Raw genomic sequence first — 22,857 nt, forward strand, 5'->3', positions numbered from 1 at the left:
AAAGATAGTAGGGACAAACTCCTAGGATCTCTCTCAATTACTCCTAGAATCTCTCTCAATTAGGGATTGATTAAATCTTTCCCTTAATCCTAGGATATGACTTTCCTAATTTTATTCAAATCTAATATTTCCTAAATTTATTCAAATCTGTAATCAATCAAATCAAATCTTTCTAAATTTGCAGCAAATCTTATCTTTCTTAATTTGCCGCAATTTATATCTTGTCGACAAATATCAATCATCCAAATATATCAAAAAATTATTGATCATCCAAATATACATGTCGGAAATATCATATGGAAATTAATTATAAAAAAATGTCTAATGGAAATATTGTAAGAAACTAAGAATTATAAACATGGTGGAGGTTTTAGTAGCTTTGAGGGCTATGTTCTCTGGCCCAATTGGAGTGGGAGACTCTTTAAGGGCTGAGGTGTTAGCAGCTTTGCAAGGGGTACAAAGGGCTAAAGACCTGAATGTTAAGAAACTGATTATAGAGGGAGATTCTGAGACTGTAGTGAATTGGCTAAAAGATGACACCTCTAAGCTTTGGAGCTACAACAATGAAAAGAGAAAATTCAACTTGCTGATCAAGGACATGGAAGTTCAGTATATTTGGGTAAAGCGAAATGCAAATTCCTTTGCTGATAGATTAGCTAGGCAAGGGGTGAATGGGGATTCTGGTTTCTGGGCTCAGTTGTAATTATTCTTTTCTTTTTGGGTGCCTTCCCACTTTCTTGGGGAGTTACGATACTTTAGCTCCTCTACTTTGTAAGCTTATTCCTATTTAATGAAATCTATTGTTATTGATAAAAAAATAATAATAAACATGGTGGAAAAATTTTAAGATATGCAAAAATATAGAATGCTATTTTTAATAATGATAAAGGATGCATTAGTAGACCCATTTTTGTTCCAAAATTCTAAATCATCAAAACTACATGATGGATTGAGTTCAAGCAAAATTTAAACTCATAGAAGGTGCAAATGATTCTAATAGAAAAACCAAATAAATTATTTTACAATAAACAGTAAAGGTACAATTTGTCAATTTCGTAAACAGTAGGGGTAGTTTAAGAGATTTACCCTGTTCACGAAATTGACAAACTGTACCTTTACTGTTTAACTATTGTCTTGCACCACCCCTACTGTTTCTGACAATTGACTAGCTCTACCCTTGCCGTTAATATCCGTTAATGTTACGTCGAAATTCATACACACGTGACACCGCATGACATAAATTTTCTATAAAACCCAATTTTGCCCTTCATCCCTCTCTCTTCTTCACAATCCCTCTTCCCAGTGGCAACTACAACGAACCACTCCCCGACGATCATCGATGTGCAACTGTTTCACTCCCCGTCTTCTTATTTTTTTTTATTAACTCTCTATTTTCTGCTTTCTCCATTTCTGCAGCCAGCGTTCCCATGTTCTTGTATAAAATCAGTAGTAGACCAACCTTGAAGAGCTTATTCTTCTCCAGATGATCAGCCATGTATGTCCATATGCTCTTCCTTGACGCTTTCTCAAAAGCTTCCCCTCACTGGCCAAGCTATCCTTGAGACGGTACCAGGGTGCCAAGAAATCCTTGTCAGTGACCACTAATATGGCTGGCACCATGCTCCTGTCCCACCCATTTACAAGGAACTTACCCAGTGGAGCCAGCCCATATCGTTCTTCGCCATCATGGGTTTCCTTGGTGAAGATCTTCATGTGCACAATGTAACACATTAACCTATGCAAGTGATTGGTGTTGATTGGTTGCACAGGAATTTGAGCCCCCAGTTCAGAGAGCATCAAGGGTTCTCCCTGCTTATGGATTATGTCTGCAATACCGAGCTGAATTATAAACAGTGAATGCTGAAGGGCTGCAAGGCCAAACCCAACCCAATCTGACCAGAAAAGGAGGAGGGTTTGGTTGGGATGAAGATTGGATTAGGATTAGGGTTGAAAAATGCCAATTGAACATAAAGTTGAGTTGGGTTAGGGTTGAAACTTGACCAATTAAAGCAATCCAAACCTGATTTTTTACACTTTCGTGTGCATCATGTTTGATTGATTTATCCTGACTATAAAAGAAAGTGTTGCTCTTATAGTTTGTCTGCTTAAGAAATTAATAAGTTGTGCCACATGGTGAAGAAAAGCTCAAATATCAAATTCTGAGTCAAGAATGATCCTACTTGGGATTTTGGGTTTCGTAGAGGACTTAGGGATGATGAAATTGAATCTCTTTCTGTCTTGCTTTGTTGTCTTAATCATGTTTGTTTGGATCCCTCCAAGCCAGATAAGAGGGTATTGACTCATAGACCCAATGGAATCTTCACTTGTGCTTCTTTCTTCGAGTCCATCTCTCAACTTTCTACTCACCAACCCTTTCCGTCAAAAGAAATTTGGTGTAGGCCAGTTCCCAAAAAAATTATGGCATTTTGTTGGGAAGTATTCCATGGGAAAGTAAACACTCTAGATAACCTACAAAAGAGAAGACCTTTCCTCTGTATTTCTCCTAATTGGTGTATACTCTGTAGAGCTCACGGTGAGGATTGTTACCACCTATTAATATCTTGTCCCTTTTCTGTAGACCTTTGGGCTTGACGACTTTCATTGTTTGGGAGTAGTTGGAGTCTACCAGCAGAAGTTCACATGCTCTTCAACCATTCTACCTTTTATTGGCCTACAAAAATAGGGAGAATTATGTGGAGATGTGCTCGTGATGCCTTGATTTGGACTCTTTGGGAAGAAAGGAATATTAGAATTTTTCAAGAAAAGGAAATGAGCAGTCAGGATTTGAAATACTGTGTGTTAAATAGGGCAATACCTTGGCTGAAGACCTTGGAAATCTTTCATCAATTCTCTTTTAATGACCTTTGGAGAAATTGGTCAATAGTAGCGAGGTGTTCATCCCTAAAGGACAAATCAATTACAAGCTTGTTTCCTCCATTCGATGGCTCACTGAAGTTGAGCTTTGATGGAAATAGCATGGGTAATCCAGGATTATCTGGAATGGGGGGTGCTTTGAGAAATGAGAAGGGAGAGATTTTGTTGCTCTACTCAAGTCCCTTGGGAATTGGGGACTCCATCAGGGCAGAACTTTTAGCTGTTGTACAAGGGGTGCTATTTGCAAACCAGATGGGGGTACAACACCTAACAATCAAGGAGGATTATAAAGTGGTGTGGGGTTGGTTGAAAAATCCTAAAGAGGCTATGTGGCATTACAAGAATGAAATGAAGAAATTTAGTTGGTTGACAAGGAATATATTGGTAATTGTACAATGGGTGGGGAGATTAGCAAATACTTTGTCAGGTGTGTTAGCTAAGCAAGGGGTAAATAGGGAAGAATTGTTTTGGGCTCAGTTGTGATTCTTGCTTTTCTTTCCTAGTTTACTTGTAAGATTCAAGGAGGGGCTGCAGCTCGCGCCTCTCCTTGGGATGTTGTATGAACTCACTCTAAATCTGCTTCTGAATTAATAAACTTATTATCATTCATAAAAAAGAAAAGAAAAGATTGAAACATACTCGACTTATTTTCCTTCAATAAGATGGCATCGACACTAGGAATGTGTTTGAACATGTCGCCTGCAATCCAGTCGACCTCAGGGTAATCACGGGAGTCGGCAATGACATGAGGTAGATCATAAGTTCTCTGAGGGCGAGGGGGCCGCCATGGATGGTAGCATTTGATGCCACAGGGGAGGACGAAAACCACGGGCATAGATTCACCATTAAAGCAGTAAGGTATTTTCTGTCATGGATTCACCGTTTGGTGCCACAGGGGAGGATGGAAACTGCGGCATAGATTCTCCATTATTGCTTTAATGGGGAATCCCAATCTTCCAATCAATTCGGTTATATTTACCCCCACTACTTACTGCTTTAATGGTGGATCCCAACCGACAACTGCAGCAATGACGGAAAATACCTTGGGGGAGCACTGGCATACGATGATGGGAAATACCTTTCAAATCAGAATTGTTCATCAGTTGGGTTTTATTTTGAAGTTTAGGGAATAGTGGAGGGCAAATTTGACATTTCGTTTCTTTCCATTAGCACTTAACGACTGTCAATTTTTAGAAACAGTAATGGTAGTTTAAGACAATATGTAAACAATAAGGGTACAGTTAGTCAATTTCGCAAATAGTAAGGGTAGTTTAAGAGATTTACCCTAAAAACTAAGATTTAAATTCATGTTTAAAAGATTTTTGATTTAGCTCAAAGTGGTAATGATGCCTATTAGGTGCGTAATAAAACTACTACACATATCTAAAATATTGTCACCAACTTATAACATTATCTCTTGTACTCTACAACAGCACAGCAGTAGCTTTCATTGGGGAATATGTTGATTCTAGTAATATTTTGTGTCGGTGCACAACTGCACATGGAAATAGAAACATGTCCTTGAAATATTAGGAAATTTATGGGCATTTTAAACCATGCTCAAAGCTGATTGGAATGGTTTTGGCCTCTTAGAGGGCATATAAGGGACACAAACTCAATAGAAACAGAAGTCGAAGCCCTTCTTATGAGTACTAGAATCAAATAATATGGCTTAGTTCTTCAATAATGGAGGGTGATTTTTGCAATTGCTTGTGGTTCCAAAGCATGGAAAGTGGCCATTGTTGACCAGGTAGCCTAACCCAAGAGGGGGAGGGGGTGAATTGGGTTCTATTGATTTCCCCCAACTAAAGCTTTCTAAAGTTCAAAAGCTAAAAGTTATACAGATAATAGAGAGCAGTAATGTAAAGTGCTTGTGTGATAAATTATAGCACCGTGAATAATTAACATAAATAAACTTAAAGAACTGCAAACAATCAAGAGAATACACAAGATTTATAGAGGTTCGGCCAACCCAGGCCTATGTCCTCTCCCCAGGCACGCTACTTGAGAATTTCTACTAATTCAACTGGATTTCCTAGGCGCTAGCAAAACCTTTACAACTAGTTGGACTTCCTAGGTGGCAACAAGACTTTACAACAATTACACTTCCCAGGTGCCAACAACATCTTTAACTATATAGACTTACTGGTGCTATCCCAACCTTTTCAGTGTTCAATATTTGAACACTCAACAACCATCAGCTAGATATTATTAGCTAAACAATTACAATAGATATAAATAGTTTAAATCACAAAAATAATGCCTCTTACTAGGAAGATATGAAATACAAAACAAACTATTCAAATTCAAGAATGGGCATAAACAAATATGGGCTAAATGCCCTTGAAGAGAGTTAATATTTTTGGAGAGAATCAATGAGGTACAAATTAGCTTTTTAAAGCCTTTCCTCCTCTAAGGATAAAAACTCTTTTAGCTCAGAATCTCTTCAAATAAAGTTGCTTTGTTGCTATTTCTCTTTTTACTCTTTTCACTACATAACTCAATTCACTTCCTTGAGATTTTCATCTCAAGCTTATGTATATATAGCATGAATAATGGTTAGAGAGCTTGTGACTGTTACAGATCTGTTGGGAAGGGATTAAACCATTTGTATAAATGTTTAGAGTTTGCTCCTAACAAGATTGAAGGCTTACCAGAAGTCTCTTCGGAGACATCCGATTAAATTGGAACATACAGAGAAGATTGAAGGCTTACCAGAAGAAGAAAGAGTCGTTGAGCCTTCAAATAGTCAAAAATTTCTTGTTCGTTGTGAAGTAGTTGACTGCTTCAATTCTATGAGTAGGTAGTTGAGTGCTGGGTTTTGGTAGTTTACTATTACTTGGGAGAGAATCGTCTCTTTGGTAGCCGACTATTACCTCTTGGTAGTTGACTACTAAGTGTATCAAGTTCTCGGCTGTTAGATATAGTTGAATACCTCTGTTACAATAGTCAACGGCTGACCTTGTAACACCAGACTCAACTGACACGGTCACGGGTAGTCGACTACTGCCTCATGGGTAGTCAACTCACTGATACCAGTCTTGGGTTGGCTACTACCTTATGGGCAGTCGGCTAATGACTATGTCCCACCTTAGAAACTTCAAGTAGGTGGCTCCAAATATTTGGGAGTTGACTCCTTAGGCCTCCACATTTAGGATTTCACACTTAAGCTCAGTATAGAGTTTGGGGAAATCCTAGCCATTTAACTATTGGTCTCTAAGGTCTTGGTCAAACCGAGGTCAGTCAATTAAGCCCATTTTGTGTGCATTTCTTGCAAATGATTACATTAAGTCCTAAAAAGAAATATACACAAATTGGAAGCACTAGAACTTGATGTCTTTATCATCAAAACACTTGGGGACAACAGCCATTCTTAAATGAGATTTATGAAGTTTTGGTCAGCACTGCAGTTAATATTTGATGGATTCTTAGGGAGGGAGATGGATTGCACTGCTGATGTGTTGCATATTCTGGGTAAGGGCTTTTTTGGGTATAACAGCATTTCTCTTCCGACATGATTTTTTTTTTTTTTTCTTTTGGTTCTGGATGGAACTTTGGGTCCTTGCAAGACGACAATATATACACGTTACCTTCTGTCACAAGAAAAATTAAAACAAGTTTATAGTTTTATTTACATCTCTAGAACATTTTCTAAGTGAACGTTATTGACATGACTAGTATGCATATTGTCAGAAGCTTTTAAGGATTATGTTGATTATTCTCATAGACAATACTTTTTTCAGGTTTGGTGCAATCTTCAACATGGCACGACTTCTCCTGGACGATTTCAGAGGTGGATTTGAGAAGGGACCATGGTGGCAACGCCTGTTGGATGGTTATAGTATTATTACATGGTTGGTGGTATTAAATCTAGGGTCTACTGGTTTGCTAGTGTCTTGGTTAATGAAGTATGCAGATAATATTGTTAAGGTTAGTTGTTACTCTCTTCTTGTAATGTTTCGTGTCCAGGTATTTGCGTCATGCACCCATAGTATGTGCCATTCACACTAGGAACATGTCAATACAATATTTCTCTTTTTTCTATGGCCTAATCAAGGAATAAAATATTGATATGTATCATGGTTGCTGTTGTCCATATGAAATCAGTTGTTAGAGGTTCTTTTTAATGATAAGTTTTAGTGCAAAAAAGGGGAAGGATGCACATGAGAAGATGTACAAATTGAAACACCATCACCCCCCAAAAAAAACCACCCTCCTCAAATTTACAAAGGAATAATGCTATCACAAGAAATTGGTTAAGGCCAAGTTTGAAAGTGCTTATTTGAAAAATAAGTGCTTAAAAACAAGTGCTTATTCTAATGAGCACTTATTTTAAATAGGGGTAGTATAGGTAGTTTTAAAATGACGTGGTGAGCCAAGATAGGCCAGAAAGGAAATAAATACTTGTTGAACAAGCACTTAAAAAATAAGCCCAAAGTTTGGGCTTCTCAAATAAGTGCTTATTCTGAGAATAATCACTTATTTTGGGCTTATTTCCCAAACACAAATAAGTGCTTATTGATGTGGTCCCAGCCCAAATAAGTGCTTATTCGAATAAGCACTTGTTTTTAAGCACCCCCAAATTTGACCTGAAAAAAAAAACACAGGAAATAACATTTTGAGTGTTTTAGGGGCTGTTTAGTTCTGTTGCCGTTTATCTCATAAACATTTTGTAAGGCACTTTTATTGAAAAACAAGAAAAGTTATTGAGAAATGTTTATCAGCATTTTTGACAACTAGGTGCCATTAGGCGCCACATGTGCCAAACAGTGAAAAAATGCCTTACCATTGGGGGAAACCCCAATTGATAGCTCTTACATAACCCAAGAAAAATGTATTCTTGATAAACAGCTTAACCAAACAAAATTTTAAGATCCATTGGGGAGAAACGCCTATGTAGCACTGAGCTGGTGCCGATTATTTGATAAGCAGCAATGGAACCAAACACCATCTTAGTGTAGGAACTTCTATGATCTATTGCAAGTGGAAGGATCTAGAAGAGCCAAGGGAAGACCAAAAAGGACATGGGCTGAAGCAGTAAGAAATGATTTCATTGTCATCATCATCTAAGCCTTGTCCTATCTATATGGGGTTGGCTACATGAATCCTATTTTGCCATTCTGTTCTGTTTAGTGCCATATCCATTGTTAAATTTTGAGTGCTTAAATAATTTTTTACTACTTAACCTATATCCTTTGGGTTGGCTACATTAATCCTGTTTTGCCATTCTGTTCTGCTGATCTTTTTTCTTATGAATAGCTGTTGTTCATCTTATTACTGCAAGGAAAATACAAAACACAATTTTACACACCCAGGAGGTAGCTAGCCTTGGCTACCTCCCTCTTGGTTTAATTGCATCTCTCTTTACATACAGCTGTTCATATTTCCTGCAATGATATTGTCTGACACCTTGTGTCTACATAGGGTTTTCTTATTGATATTGATTGGGAAAAATCTATAGCTCTGTCTGAGAAAGGCATTTTTCTTTTGCCACATAGATTTAACCAATGACTGCTGTTCTAACCTATCTTGAAAACCAAAGAAATAAGTCTTTCCCTTTTCTTGCCAGTGCTGTTATAAACAATTTGATTCATCTACTATTATCTTTTTGGGGGGTTTCAGGTATACTCCACATCAATGGCTATGCTACTGACAATGATTTTATCTGTATACCTCTTCAATTTCAAGCCTACATTGCAGGTAAAAAAATTTTCAAGATTCAATCGTTGTAAATTCCTTAAAAAATTCTTTTTATCTACCTCATATTGCTATTTTTAACTGTGTCACATTTCTCTCACTATATGGTTTCTTAAACACAAGCAGCTCGACCTATGGTTTTAATCAATCTAGTCAGATAATGGCGGAATCCACCTTTTTGTCCTTTTTTTTATCAAGACTTCAGCAATTTCATTAAAAATATAAAGGTAAAGATAGATATAGAAAGTATACTGTAAAGAGACTGGGCCGAATGGGCCCTAGTATCTTTTCTTGTAATGTCTTTTCTTTTACTGTTGGCTAATGGGCTTGTTATTTCTTTTTTTTGTTTAATCTCATTATGTTACTGCCTAGCTGACCGCCCACTTAAAGGCATACTTGTCATTACTCTAACTTTAATTCTTAATAAAAAAAAGGGTTAGAGGAGAAAGGAGAGGGGATTTGATTTCTTCTTCTTCTTCCTTCTCTTTTCGCCATCTTCTTCTCTTGTATTGCTGCTCTTACTTCTCTTCTTTTTTTTCTTCTAATCTACAAATTTACACCTAATATTTGAGGACTGATTTGCATCTTGGTATCAGAGCCAGGTCTATTTCTTCCTTTTTCCTTTTCTTCTTTTCCCATACACCCTTAGGTTAAGAGAGTGTATGGAGAGATAGGTTCTCTATAGTATAGAGGATCTCTGGCCTAGTTGGTAGAGGGTTTGGAGAGTTTAAATCTGGCTGGATATTGCCAAGAAGCGGTGCTGTTTTGTTGTTGCTCAAAACCCTAGTCGATTAGAGATTTTCGAAGGTACAGGTAAAGGTGAAGCTTGGGTGTGGCGCTCTGTGCTTGGGAGGTGTCTTGTGACTCCTAAAGGAGGGCGGTTCAGGTTTGGAAGAGATTGGGAAGGTCTGGTAGGAGCGACTTCATCTTCTCTCTTTCTACCCAACAACTGGATGGAGTAAAACCCTAGTTTTCAAGCATCTGGGTTCTGGTTTGACTTCAAGTAAGTTTATACAGACAAAATTTTTGGTTCTTTGATTTTTGTTTGATTAATGGAGCCATACGGAAGTGAGTTCAAGCAAGTGCCGGTTTTAGGCCTTGGCTCGGTAGATTCCGTTTTGACTGGTGTAACCACAATCAAGCTAGATGGGACAAATTATCTTGCTTGGGCACAATCTATAAGAATTTATGTCTGTAGTAGAGGAAAACTCGGGTATCTCACAGGTAGTAAAGTGAAACCCGAAGAGACAGACCCTGAATTTGAAAAATGGATGCAAGAGAACTATACTGTCATAGGATGGTTGGTCAATTCTATGCAACCCCATATAAGTCAGTACTATCTCTGGATGTCTTCAGCTAAGGAGATATGGGACAATGTTACTGAGACCTATTCACAGAAATTGAATGTAGCCAGAGTATATAAGTTGAAAAGTGATGTGAAGAACCTAAGATAGGGGGAGAAGAGTGTAGCAATCTACTACTCTATACTGAAACCCCTATGGTAAGAAATTGATGTTACGGAAACAGTTGTATGGGAGAGTAAGAATGATGCTGAAATGTATAGGAAGTTGGTGGAGAGAAATATGGTGTTTGAATTTCTCACTGGACTCAACCCTGAGTTTGACATCATTAGGCAAAATATCCTAGCCAAAGATGAGGTTACTCTTTCACAGGCATATGCTATGATAAGTAGTGAGGAGAGTAGGCGGCAGGTTCAGTTGCAGGGTCCACCTACAGAACACTTTGCACATGCTGGAATAAAGCCAAATGGTCCTACTAAGAAAAAAGAGCAGATATGCGAATATCGCAAGAAACCGAGGCATACAAAGGACACTTGCTGGAAGCTTCATCCTGAGCTTCTCCTTGATAGGTTTAAGAATAACAACAGCTCTAAGAAGGGTAGTCAGGTAGGAAAGCCTAAGACAACTAATGTTGCTACAGTACTTGAAGGAGGAAATAAGGAGAGTGAAGAGAAATCAACCATTGAGCAGTTGGCAGCAATGAAGGCGGATTTTGAAAAGTATGGGAGGCTCTTAAATCACTTGGAAGCTATGGTTTCTTCATCTCACCCTTCCAACAACACATCATCTTCATCAGCATTTGCTCACTCAGGTATTCGTGCTTCTGCAAATCATGCTTCAGTTTCAGGTAATCATAAAATCCCTTGGATTATTGATTCCGATGCATCAGACTATATGACCAGTCTGTCTAATCTCTTCTGTTCATACCACCTTCTCTTTGGCAAAGAGAAATTATCCCTTGCTGATGGGTCTCTTGCTCCCATCTCTGGTAAAGGAGATATAAATGCCTCTTGTTAAAGTTTGACCTGCCCTAGAATTCTGTCTTGTTCGTTGACTGTAAAGTAAAGTAAAGTAAAGTAGTGGAGAAGAAAGAAGAAGAGAGAAAGATGAGGAGAGAGAGAAAGGCTGGTTCGAATTAGAGAAAGATTCATCTCCCTAGATTTGGCTAGACCTGTTATTATATTATTAACTAAATGGAAAAGACTTTAGTGCCATTCTTTAAGTAAGAAGCACTTGAACTAACATAACAGTACACATCAACCTTCTCAACAAGTACAAAGACCGAAATACCCCTTCACTAACACCACTAACACTCCCCCTCAAGTTGCTGAGTATATATCTTATAATCCCAGCTTGTTACATATGTAGTCCACTCTCCCCCGACTCAAACCTTTTGTAAACAAGTCTGCCCACTGGTTTTCCGTACTAACATATGCAGTTTCTATCACCCCATTCAGCACCTTCTCTCTCACAAAATGATAGTCAACTTCGATGTGCTTGGTTCTTTCATGAAACACTGGTTTGGAAGAGATATGAACTGCTGCCTGATTGTCACAATAGAGTTTCATTGGAGTATTGATGTCATATCCTATCTCCTGTAGAAGGTTCCTTAGCCACACTAATTCACAAGCAGTATGTGCCATGGCCCTATATTCTGCTTCTGCACTGCTTCTTGCCACAACTATTTGCTTCTTACTTTTCCACGTTACCAGGTTACCCCCCAGAAAGGTGCAATAGCCTGTGGTGGATCGTCTGTCAGACATAGAACTTGCCCAATCAGCATGGTGTATCCTTCTACTCCCAGTTTTCCACCACTCTTGTACAACAAACCACGACCAGGAGCTCCTTTCAGATACCTCACAATCCTTAGCATTGCATTCCAATGTGGGACCAAAGGTTTCTGCATGAGCTGACTCACCACACTAATCACAAATGAAATATCTGGCCGAGTAATGGTTAGATAGTTTAGTTTGCCTACAAGCCGTCGATATTTGTCAGGGTCTTCAAATACTTCACCTATATCACTGCTCAGCCTCGTATTTGTTTCCATAGGTGTCTCAGTCGGTTTAGTACCCAACCCCCCTGTTTCTTCCAATAAATCGAGCACATATTTCCTCTGACACAAATTAATGCCATGCTTAGATCTTGCTACCTCTATGCCCAAAAAGTATTTCAACTTGCCAAGGTCCTTTGTCTGAAAGTGTTCCTGTAGGAATGCCTTCAATCTGTCAATGCCCATTTTGTCATTCCCAGTCACAACGATATCATCCACATACACCACCAATATTATTTTGCCTGCTGAAGAGTCAAAACTGAAGACAGAGTGATCAACTTGGCATTGTTTCATACCAAACTTCTTGACCACCTCACTGAACTTACCAAACCATGCTCGAGGGGACTGTTTAAGTCCATAAATAGCCTTCTTAAGTCTGCATACCTTACCATCCTCCCCCTGAGCAACAAACCTTGGTGGTTGCTCCATGTAGACCTCCTCGGGCAAATCACCATGCAAAAAGGCATTTTTGATATCTAGCTGATGGAGAGGCCAATCATACATAGCTGCAAGAGAGATGACGACACAAACTGACCCTATCTTAGCAACTGGGGAGAATGTCTCTGTGTAGTCAATGCCATAGGTTTGGGAGTACCCTTTGGCAACCAGCCGTGCCTTCAGGCGCTCAACACAACCATCTGGCAAGTACTTAACACTACACCCACTTACAACTGACAGCCTGCTTCCTAGGAGGAAGAGCGGTGAGATCCCATGTGTGATTATGATGCAGAGCAGAGAGCTCTTCTTTCATAGCACGGCACCACTCTGGAGAGGTAAGGGCTTCCTAGACATCCTTAGGAACAACCACGGAGGATAACAAAGAGATGAATTGGCGATGGGAGGCGGAGAGGTGGGTAAGTGAAAGAAAATTGGAAATAGGGTGAAGGATGCAAGTACGTTTACCTTTTCGGAAGGCAATAGGGAGATCTAGGTCGGAGGCTGGTGTCGGAGCTGGAGCTGGATCTGTTGACGGTGATGAAGCTGGAGGAGCTGTAGCCGGTACATGTGACGGATGGGTGGACGGTCAACCGATGGTGGCACCGGAGACAAGGACGTAGGCATGACTGGAACCAGAGGAGGTGGATCAGCCACGAGAAGAGGAAGAGGAGGTGGTGATGGGGAGGAAGCAGCAGCACCGGACCCGATGAAGAACGGAGTAGACTCGAAGAATGCAACATCAACACATACCAAGGAACGACGAGAACTGGGATGATAACACTTGTGCCCTTTCTGAGTTCGGGAATAGCCAATGAAGATACATTTCAGGGAATGTGCATCTAACTTGCCAGTCCCGGGACCCAGATTATGAACGAAGCAGACACACCCAAATACCCGAGGAGGAAGCGGAAACGGAGACATGTTGGGGAATAAGACACTAAAAGGAGAACGACCATCAAGGATAGACATGGGCATCCGATTAATTAAGAAACAAGAGGTGAGCATTGCATCGCTCCAAAAGGTTTTGGGAACATCCATGTTGGTCCAAGTATTCTTGAAAAGATGAAGACAAGTATTCACGTCCATTATCAGAACGGAAAATTTTGATGTGAACGCCAAATTGATTGCGGATCTCAACATAAAATTTCTGGAAGATGGCAAATAATTCACTTCTTTCTTTTATTAAATAGAGCCACGTCATTCTTGAACAGTCATCAACAAAAATAACAAAATATTGGTATCCATTATATGGCATCACTTTATAAGGACCCCAAACATCTGAATGAATTAAAAAAAAAGACTTGACACACGATTATTGACCCTAGAACGAAAGGGAACACGATGGTGTTTCCCAAATTGACACGACTCACAATCTAAAACAGAAAGTTGAATCAATGAAGGGACTAAGGACTGTAACACTTTCAACGAAGGGTGACCAAATCTACAATGCCACTTGAGAGGAGAAATGGATGACTGAAGGGCCGTCGACGTTTGTCCACCACCATCAAGATAATATAGTCCACCGGCTTCATGCTCTCCACCAATCTTCATCCCCGTCTTGAGATCCTGAAAAACACACATAGAAGGGTAAAATGTGATGGAGCACTTAAGGGACTTGGTCAGCTTACTAACAAACATAAGATTAAATGGAAACTTAGGTACATATAAAACAGAGGATAGGGATACAGGGTCTAGGTCAACATTACCAACACCACAGATAGATGATGTGGAGCCATTAGCAAGGGTAACAGATTGTGATGTTGAGCAATGAGTGAGAGATGAAAACACACCTAGAGTTCCCGTCATGTGATCGGAGGCTCCAGAATCAATAATTCAGGGGTTGGGTGTGGATGCCAAACAAGCCATACCTGAGTGTGCAAAGGAAGCAGTGTTCTACTGCGACTTGGATTGAACGAACCTCTCATACTCATCCCGAGGAACACTCACCATCTCCTTGCCTGGGCCATCTGAGGGAGTAGAAGGCAACGGGTCAGCTGACTGGTTCTCCTATCTAGAGCTGAAACTGGTGTCACTAGTCATGGCATGGTTGGCCCACGTCGAGGGAGGACCATGTAAGTCGTAGTAGTAGTTAATGGTATGTCCATCCAATCCACAATGAGTACATTTCCGTGGACCCGAGCCACGTCCTCTACCACGAGCTCCCCTTGAATCTCTGCCTCCAGTACGACCACCACCACTGGTATGTGTAGATCCACCACTACCACTTCTGCTAGGCTGGGCTCCTCGAGCCCCACTTCTGCCACCTCGACCTCTCGACACTGCAAATGCTGATTTATCGGAGACATTAGAATCCATAGATCCAATGGAAGCCCTCCGGAGACGGGCAAACACCTCCTCTAAAGATGGAAGAGTAGATCCCCCTAGTATCTGAGCTCGTACTGGTTCATACTCAGACTTCAGCCCCACCAGAAACCGTCATATCAAGCTGCTCTCGCTGTTGCTGTTGAACTTTGACATCAGAAGTGAGAGGATGATAGACATTTAACTCATTACGGATATTCCTCACACTGGCATAGTACTCCTCAAGGCTCTGACTTCCCTGTTGTAGATTGAAGTATTCTTGATACAGTTGATATACCCTAGTGGTATTATCCTGACCTGAATACAGTTTCTTAGCATGATCCCACACCTCTTTGGCTGTGTCAAGAAACATGAAGTTCACACTGATTTTGGGTTCCATACTGTTCCACAACCATGTAATGATCTGTGCATCTTTCTGCTCCTAGTCTTCATACTCTTGAGAATTAGTGGGGGGTTTCTCCTCTCTTATATGCTTCACTTTCTTCTTTGCCTTCAGAAAAACCTCTACAGACTTGGCCCAAGGAACATAATTCTCTCCATTCAGTTTAATGGAGGTCATTTGGACATTCAGGTAGTCAGTAGAGATCATGACATTAGGTTTACTATCACTGTTATCTGCCATTGCCGAACTCCTTATCACTGAATTATGAGCACTGAATTATGAGCACTACACACTCCACACCACACACAGGCACTTCACCGAAATCTGCACACTGATTTCAACAGTAATAAATGCTGAGAACTGCAACACCACAAACCCTACTCACCGAAATCTGCACACTGATTTCAGCAGTATTAAATGCTGAAAACTGCAACACCACAACCCCTACTCACCGAAGTCTACACACTGATTTCAGCGATATCAAATGCTGAAAACCACACTTGTAACACCACAAACCCTAATCCACAGTAATAGGGAGTTTCACCATTAAGTAGACACTATTGCCCTTCGATTCACACACAAACCAAAATAAACCCAAGCATAAACCCTAGCATACTGCAATATGAAAACCCATCATGTGAACTGTACTACACGTACTAGCCCTTCGATTCCATAACAGATAATATGCATAAAAAAAAACTTTACCTCATTGCCTGAAGGCCAACCACACGAAGGGCTGAGACACCACTGCACCACACGTACCAGACCTAACTAGGGCTTAGAAACCACAACAACCAATCACCAACGACACAATCGGAGGCATAGGAACCTCATAGGGAAGAGGGCGATCACTCCTTTTCAGCCCTTTTCCCAGTCTCCAACTCACAGCTGAGAAACTCAAGAGAAACCCTAATTCGAATGCGCAAAAGACAAAATTCTAGCAAGTTTGATTTGTTGAACCTTGCTCTGATACCATGTTTAAGTTTGACCTGCCCTAGAATTCTGTTTTGTTCGTTGACTGTAAAGTAAAGTAAAGTAAAGTAGGAGAAGAAAGAAGAAGAGAGAAAGATGAGGAAAGAGAGAAAGGCTGGTTCAAATTAGAGAAAGATTCATCTCCCTAGATTCGGCCAGACCTGTTATTATATTATTAACTAAATGGAAAAGACTTAAGTGCCCTTCTTTAAGTAAGAAGCACTCGAACTAACATAACAGTACACATCAACCTTCTCAACAAGTACAAAGACCGAAATACCCCTTCACTAACACCACTAACACCTCTAACACCCTTTATTTATCATCTGTTCTTCATGTCCCTAAACTTAACATAAACCTTTTATCTGTTAGCAACTTAACTAAATCCATGAATTGCAGCATAACCTTCTTTCCCACTCATTGTGTTTTTCAGGACCTGCAATCTCAGAGGATGATTGGGAGGTTGGCCATGAGGTGAATGGAATATACTTGCTAGACACACCGGGTCGAGCTTTGGAACCACCTCATGGAGTTGCCTTAGAGTCAGTTTTGTTAGAGTCTCTGTTAACAAAATTTTGTTATGTCACTTTCGATTTGGTCAATTGTCATTTTCTGCTTTGAGTCATTTGTTTCCAGATATGTTTAAGGGAGTGTCTTTATCGAGTCTTCATTGTGAGTTGTGTGAACTGGCAAAGCATTGTAGACATTCCTATTTAGTAAGCAATAAAAGATCTCTTTCTCCTTTCCATATTTGTTCACTTTGACATGTGGGGGCCATATCATTTGCCAACTATGGGGGGTTACAGGTACTTTATCCTTTTTATTGATGACTATTTGCACTACACTTGGATTTATCTCATGAAATCCAAGGATGAAGTACCAACTATTGTGCAAAAATTTCATGAACTCATCCTCACCCAGTTTAACACTCATATCAAAATATTCTGTTCTGATAATGCTAAGGAGTATTTTGAGAGAACCCTCTCCACCTATCTTGAAACTTTTGGGGTTATTCATCAAAGTTATTGTTTTTACACTCCACAACAAAACGGGGTGGCGGAAATGAAGAACAAACATGTGGTTGAAGTTGCCAGATCCCTCTTGTTTGCCTCCCATGTTCCTGTAAAATTTTTGGGGAGATGTTGTTCTTACTATTACTTTTTTGATCAATCGTATGCCCTCCCGGGTCCTTGACTTTAAAACCCTCTTTAGCCTTCTCTTCCCGGATGAGGATATCTTTTCTCTTTCTCTCCGTGCTTTTGGGTGCACTTACTATGTGCATATTCACAGTCATCAAAGGCGTAAGTTTGAACATAAGGCTCATAAATGTGTTTTTCTGGGAGATGCTTCCACACAGAAGGGATATTGTTGCTTTGATCCAATTCGTGGCACCCATTTTGTATCTCGGGATGTCACCTTTGCTGAGCTGACTCCTTTCTTCATCATTCCTCTTGAGGGGGAGAAATCTGTTGAGCCCTTTGCTATGTCTCCAGCTATTCCTTTTCCCATTCTTCTTGAGTCCTATCATGAGGTGTCCACTTCTACCACTGGACCTACCTTCGATATTCCTATTCCTCCTCCTCCCCCTCATTCTCCTATAATTCCTCCTCCTCCTGTTCTCCAAAGGTGGTACCAAAGGCAGATATTCAGATATGGGCAAGTTGTTTCCACTCTTTCAGAAGAGCCTCTTACTCCTCCCATCATTCTTGAGGTAACAGGTCAGCCTTCTTTTGACCCATCTACAATTTTCCCAAACCTTGACCTTCTTATTGCTCTCCGCAAGGGCAAGCGGAAATGTACAACCCATTGTATTTCCAAACACCTGTCTTACAACCTTCTCTCTCCTTCCTACTACTCTTTTCTTACATCTGTTTCTTCCCATGTGATACCCAGGTCCGTACGGGAAGCCTTATCTCAACTTGAATGGAGGGATATTATGATGGCTGAATTGGATGCTTTGCATAAGAACCATACTTGAGATATTGTTGACTTGCTTGAAGGGAAGGAACCAATGGGTTGTAAATGGGTGTTTACCATTAAATATCACTTTGATGGCTCTATTGAGAGGTTTAAGGCTAGGCTGGTTGCTAAGGGCTACACTCAAATGTATGGCATTAACTATCTTGAAACATTTGCTCCGGTCGCTAAGATGACCCCAGTCAGGGTTTTGTTATCTCTAGCCACTACTTTTGATTGGCCCCTACACCAGTTTGATGTTAAAAATGCCTTCTTGAATGGCGACCTGCATGAAGAAGTCTATATGTCTTTGCCTCCAGGGGTGTATGGGAAGGAAATGTAAGGCAAGGTGTGTAAACTGCAGAAATCTATTTATGGTCTCAAATAGTTTCCTCGGGCTTAGTTTGAGAGGTTTAGGGCTGCTCTTGTCTCGTTTGGCTACACACAAACTCAATCTAATCATACCCTGTTCTTGAAGAGAAATGGCTCTCTAGTGACTTTCTTGATAGTTTATGTTGATGATATTGTGGTCACGGGTAATGACACTCACGAGGTCAGTAAACTAAAACGGTTTCTCAACTCTGAATTTGAGATCGATGATTTGGGAGATCTTCGGTATTTTTTGGGCATTGAAGTTGCTAGATCTAAGGATGGAATCTTCATTTCTCAGTGTAAATATGTCATTGACCTCCTTGTTGAGATTGGTAAGCTTGGAGCTAAACCAATCTCCACTCCTATTGATCATAATCGTAAGCTTTCTGCTACAAATGGTGAGCTTTTATCTGATAAGGGGGTGTTTCAGAGACTACTTGGGAAGTTGTTATATCTTTGCATGACTCGGCCAAATATTTCCTATGCAGTAAGTGTTATTAGTCAATTTATGCATTCTCCCAGAGATACTCATTTAGCTGCTGCAGAAAGGATTCTGTGTTACTTGAAAGGTACTCCAGGGAAAGGTATTCTGTTTGCTAAACATGGACACATGAAGCTAGAAGCTTTCATTGATGTTGATTGGGTGGGATGTATTGATGATAGGAGATCCACCTTAGGTTATTGTGCTCTGGTCGCTGGGAACAATGTCATGGAGGAGTAAGAAACAGTCTGTAGTTGGTAGATCCTCAACTGAAGCAAAATACAGGGCAATGGCACATGGTGTGTCAGAATTACTATGGCTATGATCCCTTCTAGAAGAATTGGGGGTTGACTACGAGAAGCCAATGATGCTCTACTGTGACAACCAAGCGGCTGTCAACATTGCACATAATCCTGTTCAACATGACAGAACTAAGCACATTGAGTTTGATAGACATTTTAAAAGGGAAAGAGTTTCCTCAGGAGAAGTTTGTTTGCCATTCATCACATCAGACGAGCAATTGGCTGATATCTTGAACAAGGGAATTCCAAGAGGGAAAATGAGACACTATATAAGCAAGCTGGGCATGATTGACATCTATGCTCAACTTGAGGGGGAGTGTAAAGAGACTGGGCCGAATGGGACCTAGTATCTTCTCTTGTAATATCTTTTCTTTTGTTGTTGGCTAATGGGCCTGCTATTTCTTTTTTTGTTTAATCTCTTTATGTTACTGCCTAGCTGGCCGCCCACTTAAGGGCATACTTTTCATTACTCTTAACTTTTATTCTTAATAAAAAAAGGGTTAGAGGAGAAAGGAGAGGGAATTCGATTTCTTCTTCTTCTTCCTTCTCTTTTCGCCATCTTCTTCTCTTGAATTGCTGCTCTTCTTCTCTTCTTCTTTTTCTTCTAATCTACAAATTTACACCTAATATTTGAGGACTGATTTGCATCTTATACAATACAACAAAGTCAATGTGAGACAAACTCGTCTCTCCCCTCCAGAGATCTATTTTACAGCTGTGCCCAGAACAGAGTCTCTCCCCTCCTATACCTGAAGGTCCAGGGTTTCCAAACTGCTTCTATCAAAGTAAAGCTTAAGGAAGCCTTTTTCTAGTGGAGAGCAAATGATGGGCATTGGTCCAGGCATTATAAGACCTGTTCTTGCAAGAAGAAAGCCAGCAAATAGGTTCTGATTTGGCATGGGGAAGACTCTTGGGACTTGGACTGAGATGGTCTGGGGTATTTTCGTCATTTTAACTGGTCCTATGGGGGCCTGGGCTATAGCATCTTGTTCCTCTAGCTTAGTAGGGCTTGTCTTTCAATTTTCAGTTTATTTGCATTAGTAGATAGAAAGTTATTGTGCTTCTTGATGCACAAGACAATGAGTAGCATTTTTTGTAATTATGGTGAACAGTATTCTGGGCCACACAAGTCACTCTATAAATAGATGTATTCTCTTCCTTTTGAAGCTAATAAATGAATGAATGAAGATTTCTTTAGATCTCTCTTGCTGTATGGAGTGATTCCTACAAACCCTTGAGTGATTCCTTGGGATTTCTCTCTCTTTTCTCATCATCTACCCTCTCTCTCTCTCTCTTCCTCTCTCTTTCTGTCATTTCATAGTTTGTTCTATCCCTACTGCATCAGTTTAGTATCAGAGCATCAAGTTTCAAATGGCTCATTACCATGGGAAAAACATGAGAGGAAGATTAAGTGAACAAGCTAAAGAAGAGTTGTTTCTTGCATTTGTTAATCAAGTAGACACCCTAGAAGCTCAAGTCAAAGTGTTGATGGAAGACCAAGAAAAGAAAAAGAGCACTGGTGTTTCACATGGAGGAGCTGAAGCAAAGGGTTTTAACACCAATAACCTTACTAGTCAACATGTGAACCACCCATTAAGGATTGCCATCAAGCCCCTAAGGTCTCGAACTCTACAAACTCAAGGTACTTTAAATGATTTATATGATGAGTTGATGGAGCATTCTAAGACTAATATCGATGCCTATCGGGATGATATTACTAGTAAAGTGAAGATGAAGTTCATAGTTTTAGAGGTGATATCATTCTACAAGCTTTCTCCATTTGGTTGGCAGAACTCGAGGAATACTTTGATTGGTTTGATATATTAGATGAGAGACGGGTTAAATTTGCTAAACTTAAACTTGTAGACCATGCAAAGGAATGGTGGAGTGTGGAGAACAGATTACAGAATATGGGTAAGTGTCCTATCACCCATTGGAAAGATATGAGGCATTACATGGAGGAGAAATGTTTTCCTAATGACTTCCAACATGCCCTTAATGATGAGATGATGACATTGAGGCAAGGCAGCTTATTTGTGTCTAAGTACATGCAAAAGTTTGATGAACTTACTATTAGACGTCAGTCTACAGAAAGTGAGAAGCAAAAATTAGCCCGATTTTGGAATGGTTTAAGGGCTGATGTTCAAAGGTAAATGATGGCTGCACAAGTTTATGATGTAGGTGATGCTTTTTAGGTGGCTCTTAAAATAGAGAAGAGCTTGAAGCAAGTGAGTAGTAGGAGGTTTGGCATTCAAGCTGGGGAGGCAGCAGCACGTAAAGAGTTTAGATGAGGGTAGGGCCATTAGACCTATGTTGAACAAGAGAAGAGGAGAGGCGAGAGGACTAAGAGCCCAAAAGAATCCTCCAGGCACGTGCAACATGTTATTATTTATACTAGGCTGGTTGTACAACATAAAATATGAAGAAAATTACAAAAGTACCCTTGCGGTGCTAAACATGTGTACAACATCTGTCAACACTCCCCCTCAAGTTGGGGCATAGATATCAATCATGCCCAACTTGTCATAGAGATCATGATGTTTGGAATGGTGTAGCCATTTTGTTAAGATGTCTACAAGTTGGTTCTCAGAGCTGACATAGGGAGTACATACTTCACCTGTGATGACTTTCTCTCTGATAAAATGCTTGTCAACTTCGATGTGTTTTGTTCTATCATGTAGCACTAGGTTAGCAACAATGTTTATAGCTACTTTGTTATCACAGAATAGAGTCATAGGCTTGTCCACTAGGAAATCCAACTCACTCAACAGATTCTTTATCCACATACCTTCAGCTACTCCGTGAGCCATTGCATGATATTCAGCTTCAGCACTGGATCTAGCCACCACATTTTGCTTTTTACTCCTCCATGTAACAAGGTTCCCTCTTATAAAGGTGTTGTAACCACTAGTAGACTTTCTGTCACTTTGAGATCCAACCCAATCTGCATCTGTATGAACTTCAACTTTCAAATGCTCGTGCCTTTGAAATAACAAGCCAGCACCAGGAAACTTTTTTAGATATCAGAGGATTCTTTCTACTGCTTCAAGATGAGTGGACCTAGGTGCATGCATGAACTGACTGAGGACACCAACAACATAAGCAATGTTTAGGCAAGTCATAGAAAGATATAACAATCTCCCTACAAGCCTCTGAAACTGTTTCACATCCTTGAGAGGTTCACCTTGGCAGTCACCTAATTTATAGTTGGGGTCAATGGGAGAGTCAACTGGCTTCACTCCCATCTTTCCAATGTCCTGAAATAAATCTAGGACATATTTCCTTTGGGAAATGAAGATACCCCTTTTTGATCGGGTAACTTCAATTCCAAGGAAGTATCTTGGAGGTCCTAGATCCTTCACTTCAAACTGAGTGGCAAGGAAACCCTTCAACCTCTGGATTTCATTCTTCCAGTCACCAGTAACAATTGTGTCATCCACATATACTATTAAAGCAGCCATTTTACCTTCTCTTTTCACAAACAGTGTGTGATATGATTGACATTGCTTGTATCCTTTCTGTTGAACCGCAACATGGAATCTGCTGAACCAAGCCCTTGGTGATTGTTTCAGCTCGTATAAAGACTTCTTCAACTTGCACACTTTTTGTTTATTGCCTTGAGCCAGGAAACCAGGGGGTTGAATCATGTAAACTTCCTCTTCAAGATCACAATTCAAGAATGCATTCTTGATGTCAAGCTGATGTAG

The 22,857-nt window shown here is 40.1% G+C and overlaps 1 protein-coding gene across 16 annotated transcripts in view; it reads left to right on the forward strand.

Annotated features, from left to right (window-relative positions):
* LOC148864530 (CMP-sialic acid transporter 1-like) overlaps nucleotides 1-22,857 on the forward strand; it is a 66,161-nt gene that overhangs the window by 14,013 nt on the left and 29,291 nt on the right. For 15 of the 16 annotated variants that reach the window (XM_088977250.1, XM_088977242.1, XM_088977243.1 and 12 more), the window contains 2 exons: nucleotides 6,618-6,804; nucleotides 8,497-8,574. In XM_088977250.1, the coding sequence (XP_088833376.1) occupies nucleotides 6,618-6,804; nucleotides 8,497-8,574 (265 nt within the window). Of the gene's footprint in view, nucleotides 1-6,617; nucleotides 6,805-8,496; nucleotides 8,575-16,472; nucleotides 16,789-22,857 lie in introns of those variants that run through there. The other variant, XM_088977249.1, reaches the window with a different exon arrangement.

Source organism: Nelumbo lutea, chromosome 3 (assembly GCF_056320005.1).
Source record: "Nelumbo lutea isolate HS-2025 chromosome 3, American lotus-T2T, whole genome shotgun sequence".
NCBI lineage: Eukaryota > Viridiplantae > Streptophyta > Magnoliopsida > Proteales > Nelumbonaceae > Nelumbo > Nelumbo lutea.